The sequence below is a fragment of the Ambystoma mexicanum genome, chromosome 5p (assembly GCF_040938575.1).
Source record: "Ambystoma mexicanum isolate Mex_15411 chromosome 5p, UKY_AmexF1_1, whole genome shotgun sequence".
In the NCBI taxonomy this organism is placed as follows: domain Eukaryota; kingdom Metazoa; phylum Chordata; class Amphibia; order Caudata; family Ambystomatidae; genus Ambystoma; species Ambystoma mexicanum.
Genome location: NC_090930.1, coordinates 1,047,166,115 through 1,047,191,483, shown reverse-complemented (window position 1 = coordinate 1,047,191,483; position 25,369 = coordinate 1,047,166,115). Strand labels below are relative to the sequence as shown.

At 44.8% G+C, this 25,369-nt stretch overlaps 1 protein-coding gene across 1 annotated transcript in view; it reads left to right on the top strand.

The window, feature by feature from the left end:
• Window positions 1-25,369, top strand: part of LOC138481403 (serpin B6-like) — a 247,095-nt gene that overhangs the window by 108,442 nt on the left and 113,284 nt on the right. The window contains exon 4 of the mRNA XM_069613537.1: window positions 17,258-17,392. Coding sequence (XP_069469638.1) covers window positions 17,258-17,392 — 135 coding nt within the window. The remainder of the gene's footprint in view (window positions 1-17,257; window positions 17,393-25,369) is intronic.

The following is a 25,369-nucleotide window of genomic DNA, read 5'->3' as shown; positions in this document are numbered from 1 at the left end:
TATCGCCATTCATAAAAATGTATGAACAAGCGAACGACAACATAAAAGATTTAACAACGTTGGTTGCATTAATTATTTCTAAGTTGGTAAATATGGAATCTGATCATGCCCTTTCCAAACAAATGTCTAATGAAATGATTAAAAGAATAGATCATAAACTAAACAGCTTGGCGGATCAAAAGCGCAATAATAGCGAAGATAAAAAGCTGCTCGCCGAAGTTGCCAGAGAGGCTTTGGAACTTCTAAAACACAACCAACATAGCTCTCTGTGTGAAACGCACAACCATGGAAGTGAACTTAATCACAGTTCTTATGAACAATTGCAGTTTACGAGACCAAAAGTACTCAATAAGGAAACTAACACTGAGTACATTTATGACAAAGTAGTTGCAATTTCAGAGCTAAACAATACATCCACTGTGCAATTGGCAGGTACGGCCACAGATGAATCTTCGTCAAATCTAGAAAAGGAGAAAGGTATGACTGTAGTGGCTCCGGGTCCAAAAGATGAGTCCCAAAGACAAGACAGCCCAAGTGTGGATACACAAATAGCAACTACCTTAGCGGTGGTATAACAGATAATCCCGATGTAGCACTGCCTGTTTGCATTAACCCAATGGAACTAAGGAGGAAATGTTCTCAATTTTGAATGCTAAAACTGGCCTAGTTGGCAGAAAACCTCAACCTAAAGTGGTACAAGTAAAAAAATCTAAAAATCAGGCAAGTAGGGGGGCGTGGCCTGGAGCACCAGCGATGCGGCTGCTTCCCTGAGGGCCTCCGCCCGAGACCCGCGGCTTTTAGCATTTAATCAACCCTAGCGAACGGATCGAATCGACCGTTGGAGCTATAGCAAGCTGATATGCTGGGGCACTCGCCGAGGTGCAGTAAGGCTCCATTATTCCCCGATTAAGCACTGAAATGGTTCGACTTCCCCAGTGCTCGCAGTCCGGCAGAGACGTTTTCAAGGTAGCGGACGGTACTTGCTGAGGGGGTGGAGCCGTGAGGAGAGATTCCTCGCCCCATCACTGGTGAAGATTTCCAGGGTACTGACGCGGACAGAGCCGTGAAAACGAAGGGCTCCCCTCTCCGTGGCTGACCAGCGAGCAGCGTCGGAGCCAGATCCGAACCAAGGACTGGAGGAACTGCGACATCCGAGAGCGGCGACAAAAGAGAGGTGAGCCCATCCCCCATAAGCATCGGCCCTGCGGAGTGAGAGCTCGGCCCCCCGAGGCGCTCACTAATTGAAGGCCCTGAGGCCTTGCTCTAAACTCGGCCCAACAGGGGTGAATCACCTGAGTCCCTGATAAGCAGCTGAATTCCGGCTTCCCCTCCCCCAACACCATTCCAGCTACGACAGAGGAACCCGGACATGCGACCATAGAAGCCTGAACCTCGATCCTCCGCTGGCCCAGCCACCTAGCGAATTCCTGGGGCGCCCCTGCCCACCGTCACCCTGATATCCCGGATCTCAGCCCGGTGTAGAGCCTGAAAAAGCAGATCCCCGGCGGGCAGTCCCCTACCCTTTGCGACCCATCCGGAAAAGGAACCCCAGGGTCATTGTACTGGCAAGATGTCGAAGCCCGCTAAAACACCCAAGTCCTCGGACATTTCCACCATGCTCCTAGCGCCGGATAAGGCAAAGAAGCCGGACCTTCCCCCTACGCTCACCCCACAGAAGGCCCCGGAAGAACAAGCTATGCTGGCCACCAAAGATGGCATTGTGGCCTTCATGTGGGACATCAAAGCTGAGTTTTGATCCTGCATGACCGAGCTTACCACACGTCTAGAACAGACAGACCAACGACTCACAGAAGCCGAACAGAGGCTAGGAGAAGTCGAGGACTTAACCCAGAGCCATGACGCAACGCTAATAGAAATGCGACGCGAGATTCAAGCGCTCCAGACTAGAAGCGAGGTGCTTGAATTTAAGCAGGAGGACCTGGAGAATAGGGCACGACGGAATAACCTGCGCATCCGAGGGGTCCCGTCGTCTGTCCAAGACAAAGAACTACCAGAATATACAAGCAATTTTTTCCAGGCCCTTCTCCCGCTCACGGACAAAGCTCAACTCGTCCTGGACCGAACCCACAGATTGCGCTCGAGGCGAGGAGTAAACTCAGATGGCCCCCCGGATGTAATCACTAGAGTCCATTTCTACGCCACCAAAGAGGCCACCTCTGCAATAAGCCAAGGACGAGCTCTCATTCATGGGTACCCCACTTCAGATATTCCAGGATCTCTCCCTGATGACCCTTCAGAAAAGAAGAGCCCTCAAGCCCTTGACCCTGTTCCACCAAAGCCAGCAGATCCGCTACCGATGGCTGTTCCCTTCCACTCTCCAATTCACATTCCAGGGAACCCTGTGCAAAATCACCCATCTTGAGGACGCAAAATCCATCTTGCATCCAAACTCCCGGAGGCCTTGCTCTCCTCCAGTCCTCATCTCCCGCCAGAAGAACTGGACCAATCACCCCAAAGACAGCAACAACAATCCTGGTCTAAAGCACAGAGACGCTGGAAGATACGATGATCCAGTCATACCCCACTATCGTGATCTAGCCGATCCCGAAACTAAAGTGGAACATAACTATGCCGCGGGCCCTGAGCGGCCCACACCCCACTCCGAGGAGTATGTCACCAACTCACCCTTGGAAGTGAACCAAGTCCAATGGTTCTACCCCGGCCCTGTTGGCGGGGAAAACAATTTTGGCCCTGTTGGCCGTGGAGAAGGCCGCACAGAAAACCCCGGCCCCCCACACACATCCATGTTCACCCTCCCATTTCAGTTTGCCCTCCCGTTGGAGAGGTTATAAAACAAGACCACCAGAGAACCGCATTGTCACCAAGCTCTTGGATGATGCCTGAACCTCATGACTCCCCCTCACAGAGCCCACCCCAGTCGTCAAGGAAAGCCCACGATGACCCTCAACCACACCTGCAAGTTAAGTTCCTAACCCTCAACGTCAGAGGCTTAAACGGGCCGCAGAAGAGGAAATCTATGCTACGGCGTCTACAGAACGAAGAGGCCTCAGTCGTATTCCTTCAAGAAACTCACCTGATTCCAGAAGATTTCACTAGGCTCCACGACAGACAATTCCTGTTACAATTCCTGGCATCGAACGGCACCAAAAAAGGTGGAGCAGCTTCACTTATCGCTAAGACACTTAGACCACACATTTTAGACACTTTGCTTTGCCCAGATGGCCGCTTTGTAGCAATTAAATGCCGGATCTACGGCCAGCTATACTCGATCTATGCTCCGAATGATAAACAGGAAGAGTTTTACTCAGCTCTGGAAGATGCCCTGCGACCATTCATGGAGGGTCAAACGATAATAGGGGGAGACTTCAATGGAGCCCCTGACCCAATCAAAGATAAATCTCACCCCCCTGCTCGTAAAGACTTCAGTGTGGCAACAGCTCTGCGTAAGCTTTTCCGCTCCTTGGATGTGGTCGACACATGGAGAGTCTTACACCCAGAGGCCCGCGACTACTCATTCTATTCTGATGTACACAGAACTTACTCTCGCATCAACCTGCTACTGGCTTCCCCCCAAGTCCTGGCTTACACCGATGAGGTGACCATAGGTCCCAGAATCTTATCGGATCATGCCCCGTTCATGCTAACATTGAGAGCCCATGACCCTGATCCGCTCCCAAAACGCAAGTGGTCCCTATACGACCCGATCTTGAATGACATGTCATTAAGGGATGTGGTAGTGAAGGCCATCAAAGACTACTTCAAAGAAAATAAGAGCGAGGACACTTCACCGGCCAACACGTGGGACGCAATGAAAGCAGTTGTGAGAGGGGTCCTAATCTCCCAAGGAGCGGCCTATCACAAAAAGAAGCGCCAGACTCGGCAGATCTTACAGGAGGACATAGAGAGAGCAGAAGCTATATGTAAAGAAAAAAACTGGACGCCCAGAACCCATCGAGCCATGCAGATAGCTCGAAAGAAGCTAGAAGCACATTACGCTGAGGACACGGCTCAGATTCTTGCCAGAACTAAGCAGAGCTACTATGCTAAAGGGAACAAGGCCAACACATTTCTGGTGGAAAAACTGGTGAAGACTAGAAAGAGAAATTCTATCCTAGGCCTCCGCGATTCCCAGGGCAGAGTCCAGTTCGCAGAGGGAGACAAGCAACACATCGCAGTCACTCACCTCACAGACACGATGACAGCCTCCCTGAGATCACCCGAAGAGCAGCTCTCGTACCTCCGAGACACAGCGCTTCCCCGGATCGCCCCTACGGTGCAAGACGAGCTGGAGACCCCGATCACGAGCGAAGAGGTCGACAAAGTCATCAAAAGTCTCAAACCAAGGGCCCCGGGTCCAGACGGATTCTCAACCCGCTTTTACAAACTCTTTCGCTCGCAGCTGGTGACCCCCCTCACATCGCTCTTTAACTCTTTCGCTACCTCGGGGTCCATCACCTCATCCATGCAAGAATCGATCACGGTTCTCACCCTGAAACCAGGAAAAGACCCCAGAGACATCACAGCATATAGACCTATCTCACTAAACCTGGATGCTAACATTTACTCAAAGGTCTTGGCCAACCAATTAGCGAGAGTGCTCCCGGACATCATCAACCCAGACCAGACAAGATTCGTACTGAATAGATCCGCTGCAGACAACATCCGCAGGGTCCTAAACCTGGTCGAAGTCACTCAACGAGATGCACGTAAATTGGCTGTGCTAGCTTTAGATGCGACTAAAGCCTTTGACAAAGTAGATTGGTCATTCCTCCGATTCACCCTAGAGTCCTTTCACTTTGGACCCACATTTCAGAAATTCATCTTAGCGAACTACCAATCATCGAAGACCTTGCTCTGCGTTAACAGCTTCCTATCTAACCCGATCCCCTTATCATGCGGCACCAGACAAGGATGCCCCTTGTCTCCCCTGCTCTTCGCCCTGGTTATGGAGCCACTGGCCCAAAGGATCCGACTGAACCCCAGAATCAAAGGCCTCCAGGTAGGCCCCACTTAACATAAAATAGCACTATATGCGGATGATGTGTTATTAACCATATTGAATACCACCCAATCGCTGAGGTCCTCCCTGGCAGAAATTCATCACTTTGGTAAAGTTTCAGGATTCACGATAAACTTCGCGAAATCATCGGCCCTGGGGGTGAGACTGGAGCAGGAAGATAAGGATTCTTTCAGAGCCCTCTGCCCGATCCAGCTCAGCGAAAAGTCCATCCCCTATCTAGGAGTACAGATCACAGCCCGACCGGAGGATACCTACCAAGCAAACTTTCAACCACTGTTCAAGACCTTGGAGGAGGACCTCACTCGCTGGCTCTCGCAGGAGATCTCACTACTGGGGCGCATAGCGGCATGCAAAATTAACCTCCTTCTACGCCTGCTTTTCACCTGTTCGGTCATTCCAGTTTTGATCCCCCGGTCCTCACTATTGCGCCTCCAAAGGAAGGTACTACGCTTCATCTGGAAAGATAAAATGTCAAGGATCTCTTCAAGACAATGCTGAGCAATCCGAACTTGGGAGGCCTAGGAGTCCCAGACCTCCAGAAATACCAGATTGCAGCCCCGCTGGCTCACACTGTGGGCTAGACGATAACCTCGAACAGACCTAGATGGGTCGAGATTGAACAATCCCGCTTACCCCTACCTCTCCGCTTCCTCCTGCACCTTTCCCCCGTCCTCCAAAGAACATGGCCGAACATCCTCTCTTCCACTAGGCAGACTGTAAAAGCTTGGGAATGGACTCGTAAACAGAGGGGAATCCCTAGAGGCCTAGGCCCAGCTTCCTCGGTATTTCATAACCCAGCGTTCTCCCCAGGAACCCACCTAGTGAACTTTAAGAACTGGATCGCCGGCGGCCTCAGCTCCCTAAGCCAGCTCTTTGAGAGGAATCAACCACTCACCTTTGAACAATGCAAAAACACCTTTGACCTGGCGGAAACAGACAGATTCACATACGTGCAACTGAGGCATTGGTGTTCCCATCCAACAACGCGCGAGGCAGCGACCCGAGATCTAGACCCTACAGAGCTGACAATCGCAGATCCCCCACACCGAGGGCGCATCTCAGCGATGTACAAGCTGTTGCTGACGAATCTCCTGGTCGCTAGAGCAACCTACATGAACCAATGGGAAACAGACCTGGGACACCGAATAGAAGACCAGGTCTGGTCAGACATTTGGTCTCGCACGCGGGCCTCCTCCTTCTGCATCACTAATCGGGAGTGTGCCCATAAATTACTTCTAAGATGGTACTACCCGCCACTTAGACTATACCATATCAACCCAGCCTTGGACCCTCGATGCTGCCGTCGATGTGGCCTACAGGGATCGTTCATCCATATGTGGTGGTCCTGCCCAGTGGTTGCAAACCTCTGGGCCCAATGCATCGCCATCATAGCAGACATAACTGGGATAAAGCTGCCCTTGGAGCCAGAATCAATCCTACTAGGAGCCCCGCTTCCAGGCATATACCCAAGGTCGGGTAGAAGTGCCACCCTCCTCACTTACCTCCTCCTGGCCGCTAAAATCACAGTGGCACGAACCTGGAAATCGCCGGAGGGATCCCTGCTGATCCTATGGTGGCTGAAACTTTGGGACATCTTTGTCACAGAAAAGATCACTGCGGCAAACAGAGGCCTCCTTCACCGCTTCACGAACATCTGGTCCCCTGTAATAGACTATGACCACAGCTATCCAGCACTAACTTTTAAGCCACGAGCGGTAGCAAACGCTCTAACGGCAAGGAGCACGGAGATGATACAACAGACCGAAGAGCAAGATTTGGACGTTAACAAAGGGGGGACGGGAATGGGGTTGATGATGGGGGAGGAGATGATCAATGAGCTGCACAAAGTGTCATGAAAGAATATGTTGTAATGTACTTTTCTCTGGTGTGTCGATCAAAAATAAACATGTTTAAAAAAGAAAAATCAGGCAAGTAAGAAGTCACGAACCTTTAATAACTCAAGAAAATTCTTACGTAACATCAAGTCTGTGAGCTTTACACTGAATACAGACAAAGGGCACGACAACATGAAGACAGTGCATGGAAATAAAATCCTGGATAAGGTCAACCCTGAAGAAAACAAAGAAGGAAATAACGAGGTTGTAATCTCCGACAGTGATGAAACCTCGGTTGACCTTTTAAACATGTCCACTTATGATGATGCTTAGGCCTCGGTTGTGACACAAGCATCGGTTGTTGAACTGGAGTCTAAAGGTCAAAACATCGAGATACTAGAGGACTCCTCAAGACCCGATAAATCTGTGGACATAGTAGGGTCCTCTAGAGCTTGTGCTCTGTTCTTACCGAATCTTTCCAAGACTGCAAAAACCACTCAATCCTTGAGTCCAACTCTCAGTACGTTAGGAGAAGAACGGAAACAACTGGACTCTCGAATTGACTAATTAGTGGATGTAGAAGGCCCCTCTCGAGACTGCACATTACTTCTGCCTAACTCTACTAAGAAGTTAAAACCCACTAGATGCTTGAGTCCTATTTTCGCTACGTTAGGAGAGAAATGGAAACAACTGGCACATCAACGTACACACGATGTGCCAAACACGGGGCCTGCAAAAACCTTAATGGCTCACAACATCTCTCACATAAAGGCATTTAGAAACAACGATGTGAGTGCCATAATAGAGCCTAAGCCTTTTCATCAGGACTCCAACAAAGACAACGTACATAGAGTACAAGAGATCGAGGTAAGCCAAAAGACTTATACTATGAAGGGTGCGCATCCTATAAAGAAACCTCATTCCAAGTTTTGCCTTATACTGGAACAGATTATATCAAGTGAGGATGGCTTGATTTTAAACCGTAATAATGTATTACGTCTGCTGCAGTATGTGCTGAGTCTTCGGACCATAGACTCAAATATTATAAAAACAGTGGAGTTCATCAAAGAACCACAAAATGATAGAGTAAGGCTGCATATTGACTCCAATTTAATACATAAAGCTTGTTGGAGGAAGCCCCTCTGCTTCTATCATTGGGATTTGATATCTACGACACAGATGCTGAACAAAGTCAAAATTGTGAATTGAACTCTAGCACTTTAAAGGCACGGTGTGCGCCAATAGAAGAAAAATCCTTTGATGATGGCACTTTCAGAGAAATGTCTTACATGAATCTGCCGAAAACATGCAAACAGTTGGAGTATACGCCGAAAGAAACTGATAACTCCCTCCAAGAGGTGCAAGCAGGTAAACAAATTAAATAACCTTTGCATGCAGAAATAAAATGACTAATAAAAATATAAGGGGCAATGAAAATCGGAATTCCACTCATAACTCAAACAACTGGGATTGGTTGGAAAAAGCTTTAACATCTCAAAACAAGAGCTAATGCCACACTTTGGGAGAACAGACCGTTCATTCCATGGGTTCCTCGAACACTAGAGGTTTGTCCCATCTTTTTCAACTGAATTGGATGGAGGACCTGGCCCTTGCATGCTTAGAGGAAACATGGCTCATGGATTGCCCGATTTCAGATGAGTTTGAAATTGCTATAAATCCTCCTTTTAAAAAACGAAAAGGCAGGCCAATATCAGGTCTTTTGACTATGGTAGGGAAAACCTCTTTATACAGGATTGTCAGATCAAGGAATATTTCATCCTATATTTAAATCACTTCTATTGCCATAGAAGGAATTCCTAATTCAGGAGCCATCCTTTTTCAAATAATTAACTTATATTGGAAACAGAAAGCCGCCGGGACATTTACATTCACTGATCAAGTATCTACTTTGATTGATGAGATAATTGAAGAAGACACTTCACTGCACATAATTGTGAGCAGTGATTTAAACACCACTTGTCTAGAACCCAGCAATATTACAAACTTGGAGACTGGGGGGAAGTACTAATGTGGGTTCTCAGTGGTGTATCGAAATGGATACCAGGATTATGACAATGCTCAATGAAAAAACAAAAGGCGATGTGCCTGCAAAACCAACCTGGAAGAGAGACTGCCAGAAATCAACTTTGGACTAGTTCACAGAAAAAAATGCATCAACGTACAGTCTCTTTACAGGTGATTGCTAAATTACGAAGTGACCATGATTTGATGAAATTCCGTATTTTGGCATCTAAAATCGAAATCTACCTGTCAATGGAATCACAAGGTATCAGTAGATTCTGGAAAGGTTAGGCTTCAACTGAACGACAATGATGTAGAGACGATTTTTAACACCTATAGTGAGGAACACGCCAATGTTGAATATCAACACTTGTTCTCAAAATTTGTCAAAAAAAAGCAGGGTTTGCAGAACTGTGCCTTTAACTCAAAACATACGTTTGATATCGAGATCTTGAGAAGGAAACGGCTTATGAGAGCTGAATTAAGACATTCCCAAAATCTGAATAAAAGTATAAATCAAGTCGAAAAGAGATTGATAAAACAAAAATATAAAAATTGGCTAAAGTCGCACAAAGCCATTGTTTTACAGTGGGATGCAAAGACCATGATGTCTAAACTTGTTAACAACAACCCTGGTGATTTTTGGAAGGTCATTAACCATGAAAGTGGACCACAATCAGCCATCCAGGACAACATGGTTGCTGAAAGCGAGTGGGTAACATATTAGCCAGTTGTACAGCAAAAAGGGCATCAACCAAGATCCTGTGTTGCCGGAAGTAAAACAATGGAACCTAAAATTTTATGAAGTGGATACTTTGAACATCATTAAGAGGATAAGTTTGTCATGGGGGCCCGGCACTGATGGCCTAACAAACTTCACGCTAAAAAGGAATCCAGAAACATGGGCAGACTTCTGTTCACTCATTTTTTTACAAAAATCACACTCTAATGTGCAACTCCAACATCTTGGAAAAGTGTGATTATCATACCTATCTTTAAAAAAGGTAACAGGGGAGATCCTAAAGACTATTGTCTGATTGCATTGTTGGATGTGCTGGGAAAAGTTTATGCAACCCACCTTCAACATCAATTACATGAGTGGATCCTCTCTAGCCAGCACTTTGACCACAGACAATCAGAGTTTGTCAGGGGTGTGGGATGTGGTCTGAATCTTTTCATAATAAATCTAATGAAAATGGAAGCCATAAGAACTGTCAGTAAAGTTTATCTTGCCCTGATCGACCTATGCCACGTCTTTGATAGTATAGATCGGGAAACCCTCTGGAACAAGTTGCACAAATGGAATTTTCCTGTAAGTCTGCCTCTAGCCATTAAAGAACTACACACTAACACTGAAGTAAGGATCAGGTTAGACCGAGCAGGGGTGCTCTCAAAAGCAAAAAGAACATTTTATGGAGTCAAACAGGGTTGTTCGTTAGCCGCCATTATTTTCAACTTGTTTATTTCAGACATTGGCCAGAGGCTTGAAAGTGTCCACTCATTTCCACCGAAATTACATGCAACACATACAAACTTTCTCCTGTTTGCAGATGACCTGATTCTCCTTGACGTAACACCAATAGGCCTTCAGCGAAAACTGTATGCGCTGGAGAAATATGTCAATGATATGGCCTCTGTATTAATATGAGCAAATCCGAAATCCTCATATTACAAGATTCAGGAAACAAAAAACATGTACCAATAAAAAATGTCAATGGACACTGGGAAAAGAGTTATTGTCTATTGCCACAACTTCGAGATATTTGGGCATGAAGATCAACTCAAACTTAAATGATACTCCGTGGATTCAAAATGCTGGGGCAATTCCAGCAGCCCTGATAAATACAAAGAGTGAAGCAAAGGAAGTTCAAGGTATGAACTCTCCTGTCTCCTGCACACTAAATGTTGAAAATCAGTTGTAAATTATAATAGCAATTAAGCTAACAAAATCATAGGCACAAAGTGTCACTGAACCGAAGTGGTTTAACACATTTAAAAATAACAACAGAGCTTCAGTGCTCAGATTCGTGCGACAAATCCAATTAAGCTCGACAAGTTTCGGGGCAGCAACCCCTTCTTCAAAAGCAATACATAGTGTAAATTGAAGCCAAACAAACTGATTACAACTCAGCAAAAATAACACTAATATTCATATCGATTTTCATTGATTATGGTGTAAATCAAAATATTGTCATTTTCAGGTGGAATTACAAAAACGTAGGCATTTTAAACATTGGTACATTCTTAGGAGTGACCTTACTCGTGGCGAAAGACAAGGTTGAAAAGGTGTTGTTTTACATCAGGGTCATTATGCAGGCGACCACCAGTGTTAGCACTCATCTGCTGTTGGGTCCAGGCATGCAATTCCCAACTTTTGCAAGGTGATGAAAGGCGCGATGACGGGTTCTGAAATCGCTTGTTGTTTCGCTCGTCTTTGATGCTAATTGCTCTGGTGGAACAGTGCCCGGAAATGCCAGAGCGGAGTTTTGAGGCATTCTCTGGTACGCTGTCACCTCCATTTGTTCCAAAGTTTTGGCAAACACTAAACAAACATAACACACCCTGACCTGCTACACCTCCAAAAATGGAATGTTCCAGAAGAGATCTCAGTCAACCACTTACATTCATACATCACACACCCATTTGGTGATCGCAGGTGACAGATAACATGGTAATGTGAATTATTTTATATTTCCTTTATTCAAGATAACTAGTGACACTCTCTTTAATCAGCATTAACATTAAAGATGCAATTGACTATTGTGGTTGAAAGTCTCAGAAATCCAGTGACCAATGAACAGAATTGTTAAAATATACACATGTTGCAAAAACCGACAGGCTTTATACAGAGCTCTAACCGCTTGTGTACTCCTAGATTCAAGACAGGGCCAAAGTGGGAGGCTCCAGCTTCCCCGTCTCCGCGGCTCTGCTGTGGAACGCATCCCCGTCTCCGCGGCTCTGCTGTGGAACGCATCCCCGTCTCCGCGGCTCTGCTGTGGAACGCATCCCCGTCTCCGCGGCTCTGCTGTAGAAGGCATTCCACCTGCCTTGAGAACGGAACCCTCCTACATCGTGTTCTGCTAGAGACTGAAAACCTTCCTATTTCATTAGCAGCACTTTTCCTGCTGTCTGTCACATACTAAGCTGTAACCGGCGCCTAGATGCCCAAGGGTTAAGTGCGCTGTACAAATGTATAAATAAATAAATATGCACAAGATAAGGAACAGGCCACATGTAAAAATACACTCTCACTCAATGCTACACGTATTACCAATGTTGCCTACATTTAAACCAGTCACATTTACTTGTTCATCTACACGTTTACTTAAATGTTTATGTAGGCAATATTGCACAGGTGGGTGGGCCGACCATATCGGTAGCAGCTTGCCCCAAATTAAGTACTGAACCTAGTGAGGGCGCTTAGCAAGGTCTTTCCGGGGCCATTACCAATGGGGTTGGCCCATTCAGCCACGTAATTTTTTTTTTTACTGACCTCCTCTAACATTACCCAGTCGTATAATACATCCATCTTCCCGCATTCAAGTTGTTAAAAAAAACACCCTATCCTCTGAACAGGAGCCAACAAGGGGTGTGCAGCTACTCCCTCCCTCTAACATATTTCATTGGGGGCTTTGAGGAGCAAGGATTGGGGGCACGATCTGGACCCTGGTCTGTGGAACAGAATGGGGAGAAGGTGAGGGCTGACTCTTGGGGCTCGCGTGGGGGTAGGGGTCGAACTGGGGTCTAGAAAAGAGAACCAATCCAGCACAGGGGCAGGGTTGATGGAGTGCAGTGCTCAGCGTCTCCAGGGCAGAGGAAGAAGGTAAACTGCAGGGAAGTTGTGGGGCAGGCTCGGATGGGGGTGTGACTGCTGACACAGTGGACTGGGGTGAGTAGAACGTTGTCGATTCTTCCGTCAGATGGGCAACCATCTTTGGTGGGGTAATATGAGGACAGTGTGCATGCTTGGCCGCTACAGGTAGGCATGAAACGCAGCAGCCAGTAGAGTTACATGGTTGTCAATGTGCTGTTAGAGGAGAGGAACGATGAAGCATAACGGCTAAATGCAGAGAAAAACAAAACATGTGAAGGAGACAGAATGAGAATCCCCTGAGCAGGATAGAGGCCAAAGTAAGATGAAGACGAGGGATGAAGACAAGGAAAGGCTTTCAGTTAAAGTATTCCGTGTCCCAAAAAGAGATCAGATACATTGTCAAGCAGACACTTTATGAACAGAAAGACAGCAACTGAAAAGAAAGGAGAGGCGTAAGTCGCCCTACTGCATATCTTCCTCTTCATCTTCATAAGTGGTTACAGTCCCTTTGCCTCAGGGGAGGAGGAAGTCCTCACAGGGAACCACCAAGATGGGCCTCCTTCTTACATCTGATCCTAAAGATAAGATCTTGAAAGAATGGAAATACCTGGGAAATGTCCACATGCCACGATTTATATTGAAGCTATGTCCCTTGAGGCTTAAAGGGGCAGGAAACCTCATAGGCAGAGACAGTGGAGATGGATACTATCCTATCTGGCTTGTATGGAGGTCATCCATGGCTTCAGACGAAGCGGGTGTTAGAGACCCAGGGCCCGATTCATGGAAATGTCTGCAGAAATCCTGCAGGGGCCGCGTGCTGAGATGGATACTGGGCGACCCTAAGCACAGATTAAAAAATGCACGTCTCGTCTATTCATGGAATTTACTACGCAAAGTAACTGTATTCACAAGTCGCGTCCAGAATGCCCACGAAATGCACCCCATGAGAAGCAAAACAGCCAGGACAGCTACCTTTCCCTGCTCTCCTGGGCGCGGATACACGCACTCTTCAACAGTGCGTGGGGTCCTTCGCAAGCAGGCCTGCATCTTGGGGACCTTGCGCAGGTTCCCCCGTAACTGTATCCGGCACCCCAACAACATGTATATGAAAAATCGTAACTCATTTGAAATCTCAAAATATCTACGTACAAACCCCCGTAAACCGTTCCTGCTCCCTGCCACACTGCGTACGCACACCCCTAAATTGAATCTTAACTCCCGTTGCGTACACGCACCCCGTAATCCAACATGCAATGATTTCTATGAGCAAGTGTACTTATGCCTGCCTTCGGGTGGCAGATAGTATGAAGGACTTGCATAGCCATGTCCTGGCCGAGAGGTTGCATGTTCAAATCCACAAATACATCTTGTGCTGCACAATTGTGGGCGTGCGAGGGACTGCCTGGAGGCAGTCCATCTGAACGCCCACATTTTAGCATTTTAGCAAGTTCTTCCCCCTGTTTGGTGTTCCACCCCCTTCCCATGCCCACGCTCTGCCTGGTGTCTCGCGCAAGACCCTCAACAGCTCGCAGAAATGTACCAAGCATGCTCAAACTCCACGCAAATCCAAGAGACGTCCCGTGCATTTGATTCCATGAATCGCTGAACGGAAACTTGCGCGCGGTTTATCACCAAGTCCCCGATTTACCCTGCAAATAATTCCATGAGTCGAGCCCTCAAGGTATAGAAAAACAGTCACAGATCTGCACAGATCTTATGCTGGAGTACATTTGGCATTAGGTGCAAATGTCTATAGCTCTTACATAATGGGAACAGTGCTTATTGGGTTTAAGATGCTGCGCAACGCCATGTAAGAAGAAGCGGACTGTGCACCGATGTTGCTGAGATGCAGAAATAGGTTGAGCTGCTTTTGGATCTATCTTATGATGGAGTGAGGTGGCAGTTATGGCAATGGGGACAGACATCACAGCCAGACGCCATATTCATTTGAGAGATTGGCATACTGAGGGCTTGTAGAGTGCTGTTGCCATAAAAATGCAATTCAAAGGTAACACACATTTTGGAGACCCTCTAGAAGACAAGATGCTCAAAGTCTTTTGAGTGGATAAACATCAAGATACATTGAGGAAGAAGAGTGGCTAATCAAAAAGGCACAGGTCTTCAGGAACAAGGAGTCACTATCACACAATTAGAAGCAAGGCAAAGATGTGACATGAGTCTTCAGGGTTTAAACCAAAACTGGGAAGACCGAAATCTCCTCCAAGGAGTCAGAAGCCCGGACAACTAAAGAGGGCCACCGGGTGGAAGACTTCAGAACTTTTTCAGGCTTTACTACTCAAATACTCCAACTACTACAAACCTCCTCCGACTACTAATTCCCTCCATCTCCACCACTACTAGTCCCCTCCTCCTACCACTACTACACAAACATCCTTCTTTCGCCCAGTACCAATCACTGCACATTGTCTCCTAGCACTAGCTTCTATTCACCTGCCACCAAAACACGCACATTCACAATGCAGAACCACTTTAACTCCTAAACCATTACCTCACCTGCTGTACACATTTCCTCCATAAGCCCCCACTCTCTTCTTCTTTCTGTTCGTCTCTTGGTCCACCTCCATTTGCACTGACCTCACCCGAAAAGCCCACACTTCCTACTTCCTGCTTAAATCTCCCACCCTATGCCTGGATTGGGCTGCTTCCCCTAGCTACTCCTGTTCTATCTTCCCCTCCCACAGTGTGTATTTGCGGGGCTGCACTGGCTCTCGTCATTCCCTCCTTGCTAGATGATGCGTGGAAAGCCAGCGTTGATCTTCTCCCTTGTTTTTTTTGGTTCTTCTCATGACACGCCCTGGATCTTCCTGAAAAGAATGAAAAACACTGGCAAGTATATAGACCAGGAGGTAAAGCTGGAGGTATGGGTCTGCAAACGAGCATACTGGCATAGGGGTGTTTCAGGATGTGGAGCCCGGGTAGTTGAACCTGCCCTCATGACTAGGGCTGGATCTGGCTTCCTCCCTCCTTCCTTTGACAAGGCCAGGTCACAGGCCTTTTCACAACTACCTGAAAGGCAATTACTGAGATGAGGAAGACGGACATAAAGGTAATGGCAGGATTACTTCCCAGTAATCTTTATTACTCTTACTCCTGCTGTTCCTCGTCACACTACTAGCCTCCCTCCTCACCAGCACAGTGAGTGGAAGGGTACGTGATTCTATTTGGATATAGTAACCAGGGGAGTATGGGAAGATGGAGGTTTTATACCTCATAGGAAAGAGGGACAGGATCAGTAAAAAAGTGTTGGAAAAGGGTTCGAGCTGGGTAGATGCGACCTCAAAGGTAAACACTGTGAAGAGGAAGAGTAGGTCCAGGAGTAATGAAGTTTACAGGTAAGTAAACCTGCCAATAGCACGTATCATTCAAACACAGAAGTTAATGGGGTGTTATTCAAATGTTTTCTTTAATGCACTGCTCATGTTGCTTTGCACCATATCAATGAACAAATGTTCCCAGCTGGAGATTGTCGCCAAGGGAGATGTGAACGGGGCCGCTGAATATTACACCTTTTAATTTTCTATGTTGTCCAAATTGAAAATAGCAGCATAGGCATGAGAGCAGGGGCCGGCAAACCAGACAATGGCCCAGGGCACAGATGGGCATAGGGGTCCATAAGGGGCAGTCTGTTAAATCCCTCACCTGGGTGAACATAGTGTGTATTTTACATGTTGTCAATGATTACCAGCTAAAACACATTGGTAGAGGCAGGAAACATGCCCTGCCCACATCTATCTGCCCTGCATGTTGCAGCCAAAGGCTTAACTGCTCAGCTCAGAGTTTATTAAGAAGGCTTGCACCTCTCAAATCAGCATCTCTTTGTGAAGTTAATGAGGGAATTTACAATTACCGGTACTTGACTTCCCAGAACGGCGGGGTTGTAATGCCCTGGTGTTTTCCGCCAAGCCAGGCGCTGGTAAAATGTACAAGTCATGCGGCAACCTACCGGGTTTTACCGACAGTTAACGCTGAGGCCCAGTTTGTCCTTTTTAAAATTTTACCTTCGCCTTTAGCACCTGAGTGTAGTCACTCACGGGTGCTAAAGGAAGTTCTGGGAGGAGGGAGGGAGCAAGGTAGGCCAGCGCGAGGGGCGCACAGCCATTGGGGAGCGGAGAACGTGGGTTCATGCCAAATGATTCGGCCTGCGTTCCGAACTCCCTGATTGGCTGACGCACCCGCACAGGGTGCTAAACACCTTTAAAACTGTTAGATAACTTTGACCAGAGTGTGGTAATTAGTACAAGGGGACACTGGCTTTCCAGAATGGAGAGTTGTGGGCTTAGGCAGGGATAAAAAGGCCTTTTGATTTTGCAGATTACTTAATCAAAATGCCCAGGCACTGGCTGGAGCAGTAGGAGGGGCGAATTAACATGCATGCCAACATTATCCATTCCGTTTTGGAGGCACTAGTCTAGTCCTGGTTTTAATTTGTAGTCCTGAATTGTCCATTATAAACCCAGGACTACAAGTACCAGAATCTTTAATTCAGTTGCCATATTGAATATAGAAAATTCTGCAGTTTGTTTAAGTGAAAGATACAAATGCGATTTCACCTTTATTTTACAGGAAACTGATTTCGAGAAAGATAACATTCATTACGGCTTCCAGGAACTCATTTCTGCAATCAACAGACCCAGCAGTACTTATCTGCTTAAAACTGCAAACAGGATCTTCGGAGAAGCAACCTACAACTTTCTCAGTGTAAGCTCAGATGGGGCACGAAGCTGAGTCGTTCCCCTGCTGTTTGTCGAAGAAAGCATAAACAAATGCACACATGTTCCTGCAAGGGATGGCCATCTGCGCTGTTTAGTTAAAAGGGGCAAGCTAGTGAATGAGGACACAGTAGCTAACCAGACACTATTAAACGAAGGAACACCTATTGTTGGTGACTGCTGGTGATTCAGGTTTTAGAAAAGCGAGGAAATGTTCCCCTTAAGAACGTTACAAGCCAGCATGTCTATCCTAACCAATACTGGAAAAACCTTTAGAAAAAATGTGCTGACCTGCAGTCCTTATAGCGTGTTTAATAGGAGCATTAACCGAGCAATAGCACTCTGGGGAGTCGTTCCAGCCTATCAGGGTGAAAGGAATATGGGCTCTATTTGCAGGGATAATGCCCATGACCCCTGCTCTAACAGCTGCCCCAGTGCCTTGCTGCCACCTTCTCTGGCTCCGACTGGCCTATAGCGGAATGGGGCAATACCCGAACCAAAAACGCACAGTATTAGTGTGAGTCCGTTTTTTTGGTCAAAGTTGGGCAGTTTTTTAGGCAATGTGGGCCAGTTTGGTGAGTTACTTCACTATGTGGCTAGTAGTTTTGGCCATTGTTGCTGAATAAATATTCTTTAAATCGCACAATTTGCATCACACATTATATTAAAATAAAACTCCCCCTTGGGTACTATTCAAACAGTCTGAAACAAAAGGAAAAAATTGCTGTTGGCAACTGTGGGCAACGTTTTCCTTGGTGCCCGAGACAATTTTATGCCCCAGTCCGATCCTGCACCTTCTCCCACTGCTGGCCACCTCTTTACCCATTTTTGAACCCACCAATGCCCCGGCGTCCATTGTCCTCTGCTGACCTCATCATCGCTGAATGTCTACTATGGGAAGGCCTCATGCTTGCAGTGATCTTTCCTTGTTCATTTGGCATCCTTTCATAAAAGGACATTTATTTGACAATTATTGCAATTAGTGAGTGCTAATTGTGATTAGGGGGTGGTCAATAGCGACGAGTTTTTCTCCACAGTAAACATTGAAAATATTCATGAAATTCCCCTCCCGCCTCCCAATTGGCCATTCACGTGCCAATTTTGTCCGTTTCCTCTATGCAAAATACATTTTGTTCTGTTTGTTTCAGGTGCCCAAATACTTCACACAATTAGGGTGCCTGAAATGTTTCGGCTTCCTAATTGTCAGAAAGGTTTGTGTTCCCACGCCAAAAGGGGCTTTTAACCAAAGAGCTGTAATCACATAGGAAACCACTTGAACAGTGAACTAGATATTTCAGTGAATTTTACCAAGTTGGCTTCATCAGCAGTAATTTCCCTCCATCTAATGGTGATAAGTGCCACCGGGCCTTAGTGGCATAGTAATGCCCCACCATGTTTTGAAATAGTCCTCGTTTTGCTCGGGCGATTATCTCATGTCAATGGGCCTTTAACAATCAATAGCAACTCGGCCGGCAAACATTGTTGTCGTAATAGTAGGCTGACCAAGAGCCAGCAGAAACATGACAAAAATTGAGAAATGCCACAGTCATGAACAGCACATCCTAGCATATCAAGCAGTTTGTAAGAACCTTGTGTGACCATGCTTGCTAAAGCCAGGTGGGCCTGGCATGTTTGGCCAATATTGCAATATTATTCTCAATTGTAGGGTATGGGCGCCTTTTTCAGAAATCAATGTTTTTTGCAGTGCACCTCATGATGACAGCCGAATGATAATCTCTACTGCACCTTACCATGACTTGCTTTGTCAAGTTTCACTTGATAATGAACTTTATGTGCTCTTTGAAGTTTCCTACTCTCTTTTAAGCATTGCACGGTCTGTCATGTGATTATGATTTTCCAACTCTCTTTTAAGCATTGCACGGTCTGTTGTGTGATTATGATTTTCCTACCCTCTTTTAAGCGTTGCATGGTCTGTAGTGTGATTATGATTTTCCTACTCTCTTTTAAGAGTTGCACGGTCTGTAGTGTGATTATGATTTTCCTACTCTCTTTCAAGCATTGCACGGTCTGTAGTGAGATTATGATTTTCCTACTCTCTTTTAAGAGTTTCATGGTCTGTAGTGTGATTATGATTTTCCAACTCTCTTTCAAGCATTGCACGGTCTGTCGTGTGACTATGATTTTCCTACTCTCTTTTAAGCATTGCACGGTCTGTTGTGTGATTATGATTTTTCTACTGTCTTTTAAGCATTGCACGGTCTGTCGTGTGATTATGATTTTCCTACTCTCTTTTAAGCGTTGCATGGTCTGTAGTGTGATTATGATTTACCTACTCTCCTTTAAGAGTTGCACAGTCTGTAGTGTGATTAAGATTTTCCGGTTGCCAGTCATTTCGTCGAAAAAAAATGGTCGAATAACAAACTGATCGAATGAAAATGATCGAAAACCAAATGGTCGACAACAGATAGAAATAATGTAAATAGGTCAATATGTCGAAAACAAATGATCGAAAGTGAAATGGTCGACAAACGAGTGACTAATGTGACAAGCATATGCGCAAGATATAGATGGCATTAACATAGAAAAGGGTCACAGGAAAAAAAATAAACACACGAGTAAAGAACCTCATATTACACCGGTGATCACAGATGACGGTTAAAAACAAACTGTCAGTACTTCATGAAGGTGACAGAGAGCACAGCTGATGAAAACGTTCGCTGGTACAACGTATACGTACATAAAACAGCGGTGAGTTACACACGTTAAATAAACAAAATGCATAGTGGTTCACACAATTTCATATTACTAATGGGGGGTCCCCCCCAACCCCCTGTTTTTTAATACATTTTTTATAGAAATACGAACCTTCCGAACAATTGAATAAGTAATCACACATTTTTTTCAGCACATAATATATGTTCGATTTTGCATTTTTGACGTGGCAAAGCTATAAATACAAACTCATGTACCGAAAAACAAGTGAATTATTTAGAATCATTTTAATATTTTGCTATTTCAGATACTACTTGAGAGAGAAAAATGGAATTCATAAAATCACAAAGAGGCGCCGATCAGTTAACGAAGGCTACATATACAATAAAGAAAGCACAAAGCAGGAAAGAAACTACTGGAAATGTAAAGAGTACACCAAAAATAACTGCAAAGGAAGGGCGATTACGGTTGGCGAAAACATACATTTAACGTGCGAGCATAACCACATGCCGGACAATACGGAGGTTTTCATAAAGAAAACACTGAACATATTAAAAGAAAATGTTGAGAAAAATACAAATGAAGCATCGACTTCTCAGGTTAACAAGGCGTATGAAAGTTTGCCACTACATATAACGGCACAGATGCCAAACACGACAACTGTAAAACGCAATATAAATCGCCAAAAGCAACAGAAAGAAAACTTACCCATGGCACCAGTAAGTTATGAAAATATGGTTATACCAGAGGTATTACAGATAACTGAAAAGGGAGAGCATTTTCTATGGAAAACTTTGGAAATTAAAAAGGAAAAAATGTTAGTTTTTACTACTTTTCAAAACTTAACACATTTAGGCAATTCGAAGACTTGGCATGGGGACGCGACATTCAAAACCTGCCCAACTCCATTTCAACAATTTTATAGCGTTCACGGCACAGTAAATGAAACTGTAACACCTCTAATCTATGTTTTAATGCCAGGAAAAACCGAAGAAATGTACAGCTGTTTATATAAATTAATACAAGAATCAATGCCTGAAAAATACCCGGAGACTATGATCATGGACTATGAACAAGGACAAATGAACGCTTTTGCTAAAGTATATAATGAGGCACATATTCAAGGGTGCTTTTTTCATTTTAGTCAATCAGTGTGGAAAAGAATTCAAAAATTAGGGTTAAGAACATTGTACATAAGTGATACCGAATTTCAGCACCAAATCAAACGATTATACGCATTGGCATTTGTAAGAGAGGACATGGTTACTACGTATTACGACACTTTGATTGCTTCTAGTTACTATACTAATCATGACGAACAGTTATGCACATTACTAGACTACATGGAAAACACATGGATTGGGCAACTTACGTGACATGGAACAAGACGCAAAGGGAAATATGAGATTAAAAATTGGAATTGCTACACATCGGTCATTAAGAAGACCCCAAGAACGAACAACGTACAGGAGGGATGGCACAGCAGGATAAATAAAGAATTTAATTCACACAGCCCAACATTATGGCACTTCCTTAAAAGTCTGAAAAAAGAACAAAATTTACAAGAAATAAAGGTGTCCCAGACACTGTCACTCGAAAACCGACAAATGGCAAAAAGAAAATACAGAGACCATGAAGAGAGGATATCGAGCATAGTTCAGAATTTTGAAAAAACTGAGCCAATACAATATCTTGAAACAGTAGCATATAATCTAAAATGTTAAAGAAAAATAGAATGAACTCACCAAACAGAGAACTCCGGTTCAATGCAAGAAAGCATGCATCCAGAAAGGAAAAAATCCATGTAAAATCCACCGAATCCGCTGATGCATCGCTCCACCGAAAAAATATTCCATGAAAAAGTGCAAGAGGAAAGCAAAAATCCAATGAAAAATCCACCAAGTCCTTTTTAACATCCATCCAGGAAACGTAACGAAAAGATGCATCGAGAAAGCAAAATAATCCATGTAAAATCCACCTAATCCACTAATGCATCGGTCCACCAAAAAAAAAATCCATGCAAAAAGTACAAAAAGAAGGCAAAAATCCAATGTAAAGTCCACCAAGTCCTTTTGAACATCCATCCAGGAAACGAAACGAAAAAATGCATCCAGAAAGTGAAAATCCAATTTAAAATCCAAAGAAACACTGTGATCCGGAACTTGCAAAAAAAAACATCCATTGGTGAAAAAAGCAGATCCGTTAAAAAAAACCCATCAAAAAGACGATCCGACGCAATAAAATCCAAGCAGGAGAAAAAAAAACATTGAAAAATCCATCTAGAAAAAAAAACCATGAAAAAAAAATAATTATAGTCCATAAGCAGGTCCGGAGCGCGAGCAGCATGCATCCTACAGGAACGAAGGAACTTCTAAAATGGCGTCTACGTCGCGTACGTACGACGTCATGCGTTACAAGGTTTACTAAAGTTGGATTTACAATAGCATTAAATAATAGTAAAATAGCCCCATCTAGCGGTAAAAGTTGGAAACACAGTTATACCTAGTTCATTTTAAATTACATTGCAAATATTTATTTATTTATCAAATATCACTAAAGAATTGTATTAAGAAATAAAAATAAATAAAACATTTACAAATACACATTGTGTTGGTGTACAATATTTTAATTACAAATACAAACTGTATTGCTGTAGTTTAGTTTACTGCATTTCGACCAATAAAAAATACTAACGACCAAAATGCATTTCGAGATAATTGTAATTCGACCATATTTATTCGACCAAATTAATTTCGACCAGTTTTTATTCGACCAATTGTCTGGACACCGATTTTCCTACTCTCTTTCAAGCATTGCACGGTCTGTAGTGTGATTATGATTTTCCTACTCTCTTTTAAACGTTGCATGGTCTGTAGTGTGATTATGATTTTCCTACTCTCTTTTAAGAGTTGCACAGTCTTTAGTGTGATTATGATTTTCCTACTCTCTTTCAAGCATTGCACGGTCTGTTGTGTGATTATGATTTTCCTACTCTCTTTTAAGCATTGCACGGTCTGTCATGTGATTATGATTTTCCTACTCTCTTTTAAGCATTGCACGGTCTGTTGTGTGATTATGATTTTCCTACTCTCTTTTAAGAGTTGCACGGTCTGTAGTGTGATTAAGATTTTCCTACTCTCTTTCAAGCATTGCACGGTCTGTAGTGTGATTATGATTTTCCTCCTCTCTTTCAAGCATTGCACGGTCTGTCGTGTGATTATGATTTTCCTACTCCCTTTTAAACGTTGCATGGTCTGTAGTGTGATTATGATTTTCCTACTCTCTTTCAAGCATTGCACGGTCTGTAGTGTGATTATGATTTTCCTACTCTGTTTTAATAGTTGCACAGTCTTTAGTGTGATTATGATTTTCCTACTCTCTTTCAAGCATTGCACGGTCTGTTGTGTGATTATGATTTTCCTACTCTCTTTTAAGCATTGCACGGTCTGTCATGTGATTATGATTTTCCTACTCTCTTTTAAGCATTGCACGGTCTGTTGTGTGATTATGATTTTCCTACTCTCTTTTAAGAGTTGCACGGTCTGTAGTGTGATTATGATTTTCCTACTCTTTTTTAAGAGTTGCACGGTCTGTCGTGTGATTATGATTTTCATACCCTCTTTTAAGCATTGCACGGTCTGTAGTGTGATCATGATTTTCCTACCCTCTTTGCACGGTCTGTAGTGTGATTATGATTTTCCTACTCTCTTTTAAGCATTGCACAGTCTGTCGTGTGATCATGATTTTGTGGACAAACACAGCTTATTATCTGCGCAGAAAGAAGAGCGGGGGAGTGGAAAGTTTTAATGTCAACAGATAAGCTAGGCTGACATAATGGCGAATTATAGTGCAGCACACAGAAACCCACATTCAATACGTTTGCAATGATTACCACTCTCCCATTGACTGATCGTTTGGACAGCTCTGTGTAAAGCTATGGTCCCCTCCGGAGTGCTTTATTTCTTTACTAGCATCCTGTTCCTGACAGGCCTCTCTCCATTCTTTAAATTCCTTGATACACTCACTGATTGGCGAACTGCAATGGAAGGCATAAAGTGACAGCGTTGCATTGATATCACTTAAATGGTGGCATGCCTATGGCGGCTTGAGTAAAGCTACCAATGAACTAGGACTGGACTGCTCTCTCTGCTAGGGCTGTGCCATGCAAATGAGAGCTCGCCTCTGGGCCAGAGGAAGTGCATTCACTATGCTGGCAGTTAGGACAGACCAGTGACTGCAGCACGGTATTGGGAATGCGACCTATTCACTTGTTTAGCCCACACATCCCAATGCGGAAAGACGGAGGGATACAAACTTGCCCCAATGGGATAGTTGGGCACTTCCGTTTGGGGTGATTGTGATATTCTTCAACGTGGACCGCCTCACGCTAGGTCATGGATAACTCAATCATTCACACAATGATTAGGCCAACACGGAGCTGGGGTGCAACACGTCTTTACTGCATCACAATCAGACTCAAACTGCCCTTGGGGCGGTAACGCCGCCCCTTAACCCACGTTGGTCGCAGCCCACCAAAGAACAGAAATAGACAGAGGGCTCGGCCTCTAATAGCAGGTAAGAGTGGAGACACCACACCCTCCCGTCACTAAACTTTATGTTCTGCCCTCAGTTCATTTCTTCAATGAGGCGATGGGGTTTCTTTCTCGTTCTCGTTGGTCGACACTTTGGTCGGACCGGCGGATCTGGCCAGGTCTCTGGTGCTATGTCGCCTTCAGAGTCTTCCCTGTCTCCTTCATAGAGAGCATCCCATGGCATGAACTCGTCACTCCGGTTTTTTTCGCCCATGACTGGGACTCCCGGCATCTGTCTGAAGTGAGACAAGTTTCTCGTTATGGACCTGCGGTCTCCCTCCGCAGTGATGAGTGACCCCTTCCTTTTGACGATGATGAGTGGTTCCTCGCTGAACGGTGCTATGCTTTTCCGATGCTGAGGTTGGCAGACCACCACCAGGTCTCCTGGTGCTAAGTCGTTCACTTTGGCTCGTCGGGTGGCGTCCGCGTTCCGTTTCATGTTCTCTTTCATGTGTTCGTCTTTCTTTCTCATTTCTGTGTCCTTGTCATATTTATCTTCATCAACTGCCACATGTGGTAATCGTGTCCTAATCATTCGCCCAAACATCACTTCCGATGGTGTCTTCCCAGTGGTGCTGTGTGGCGTGTTTCTGTAGTCCCGCATGAGTTGGTATAACAGTTTCTCGACTGGCTCACCAGTGATGCGTGCAATTTGTGTTGTGCGCTTAATGATGCTCATAAATCTTTCTACTGTGCCATTT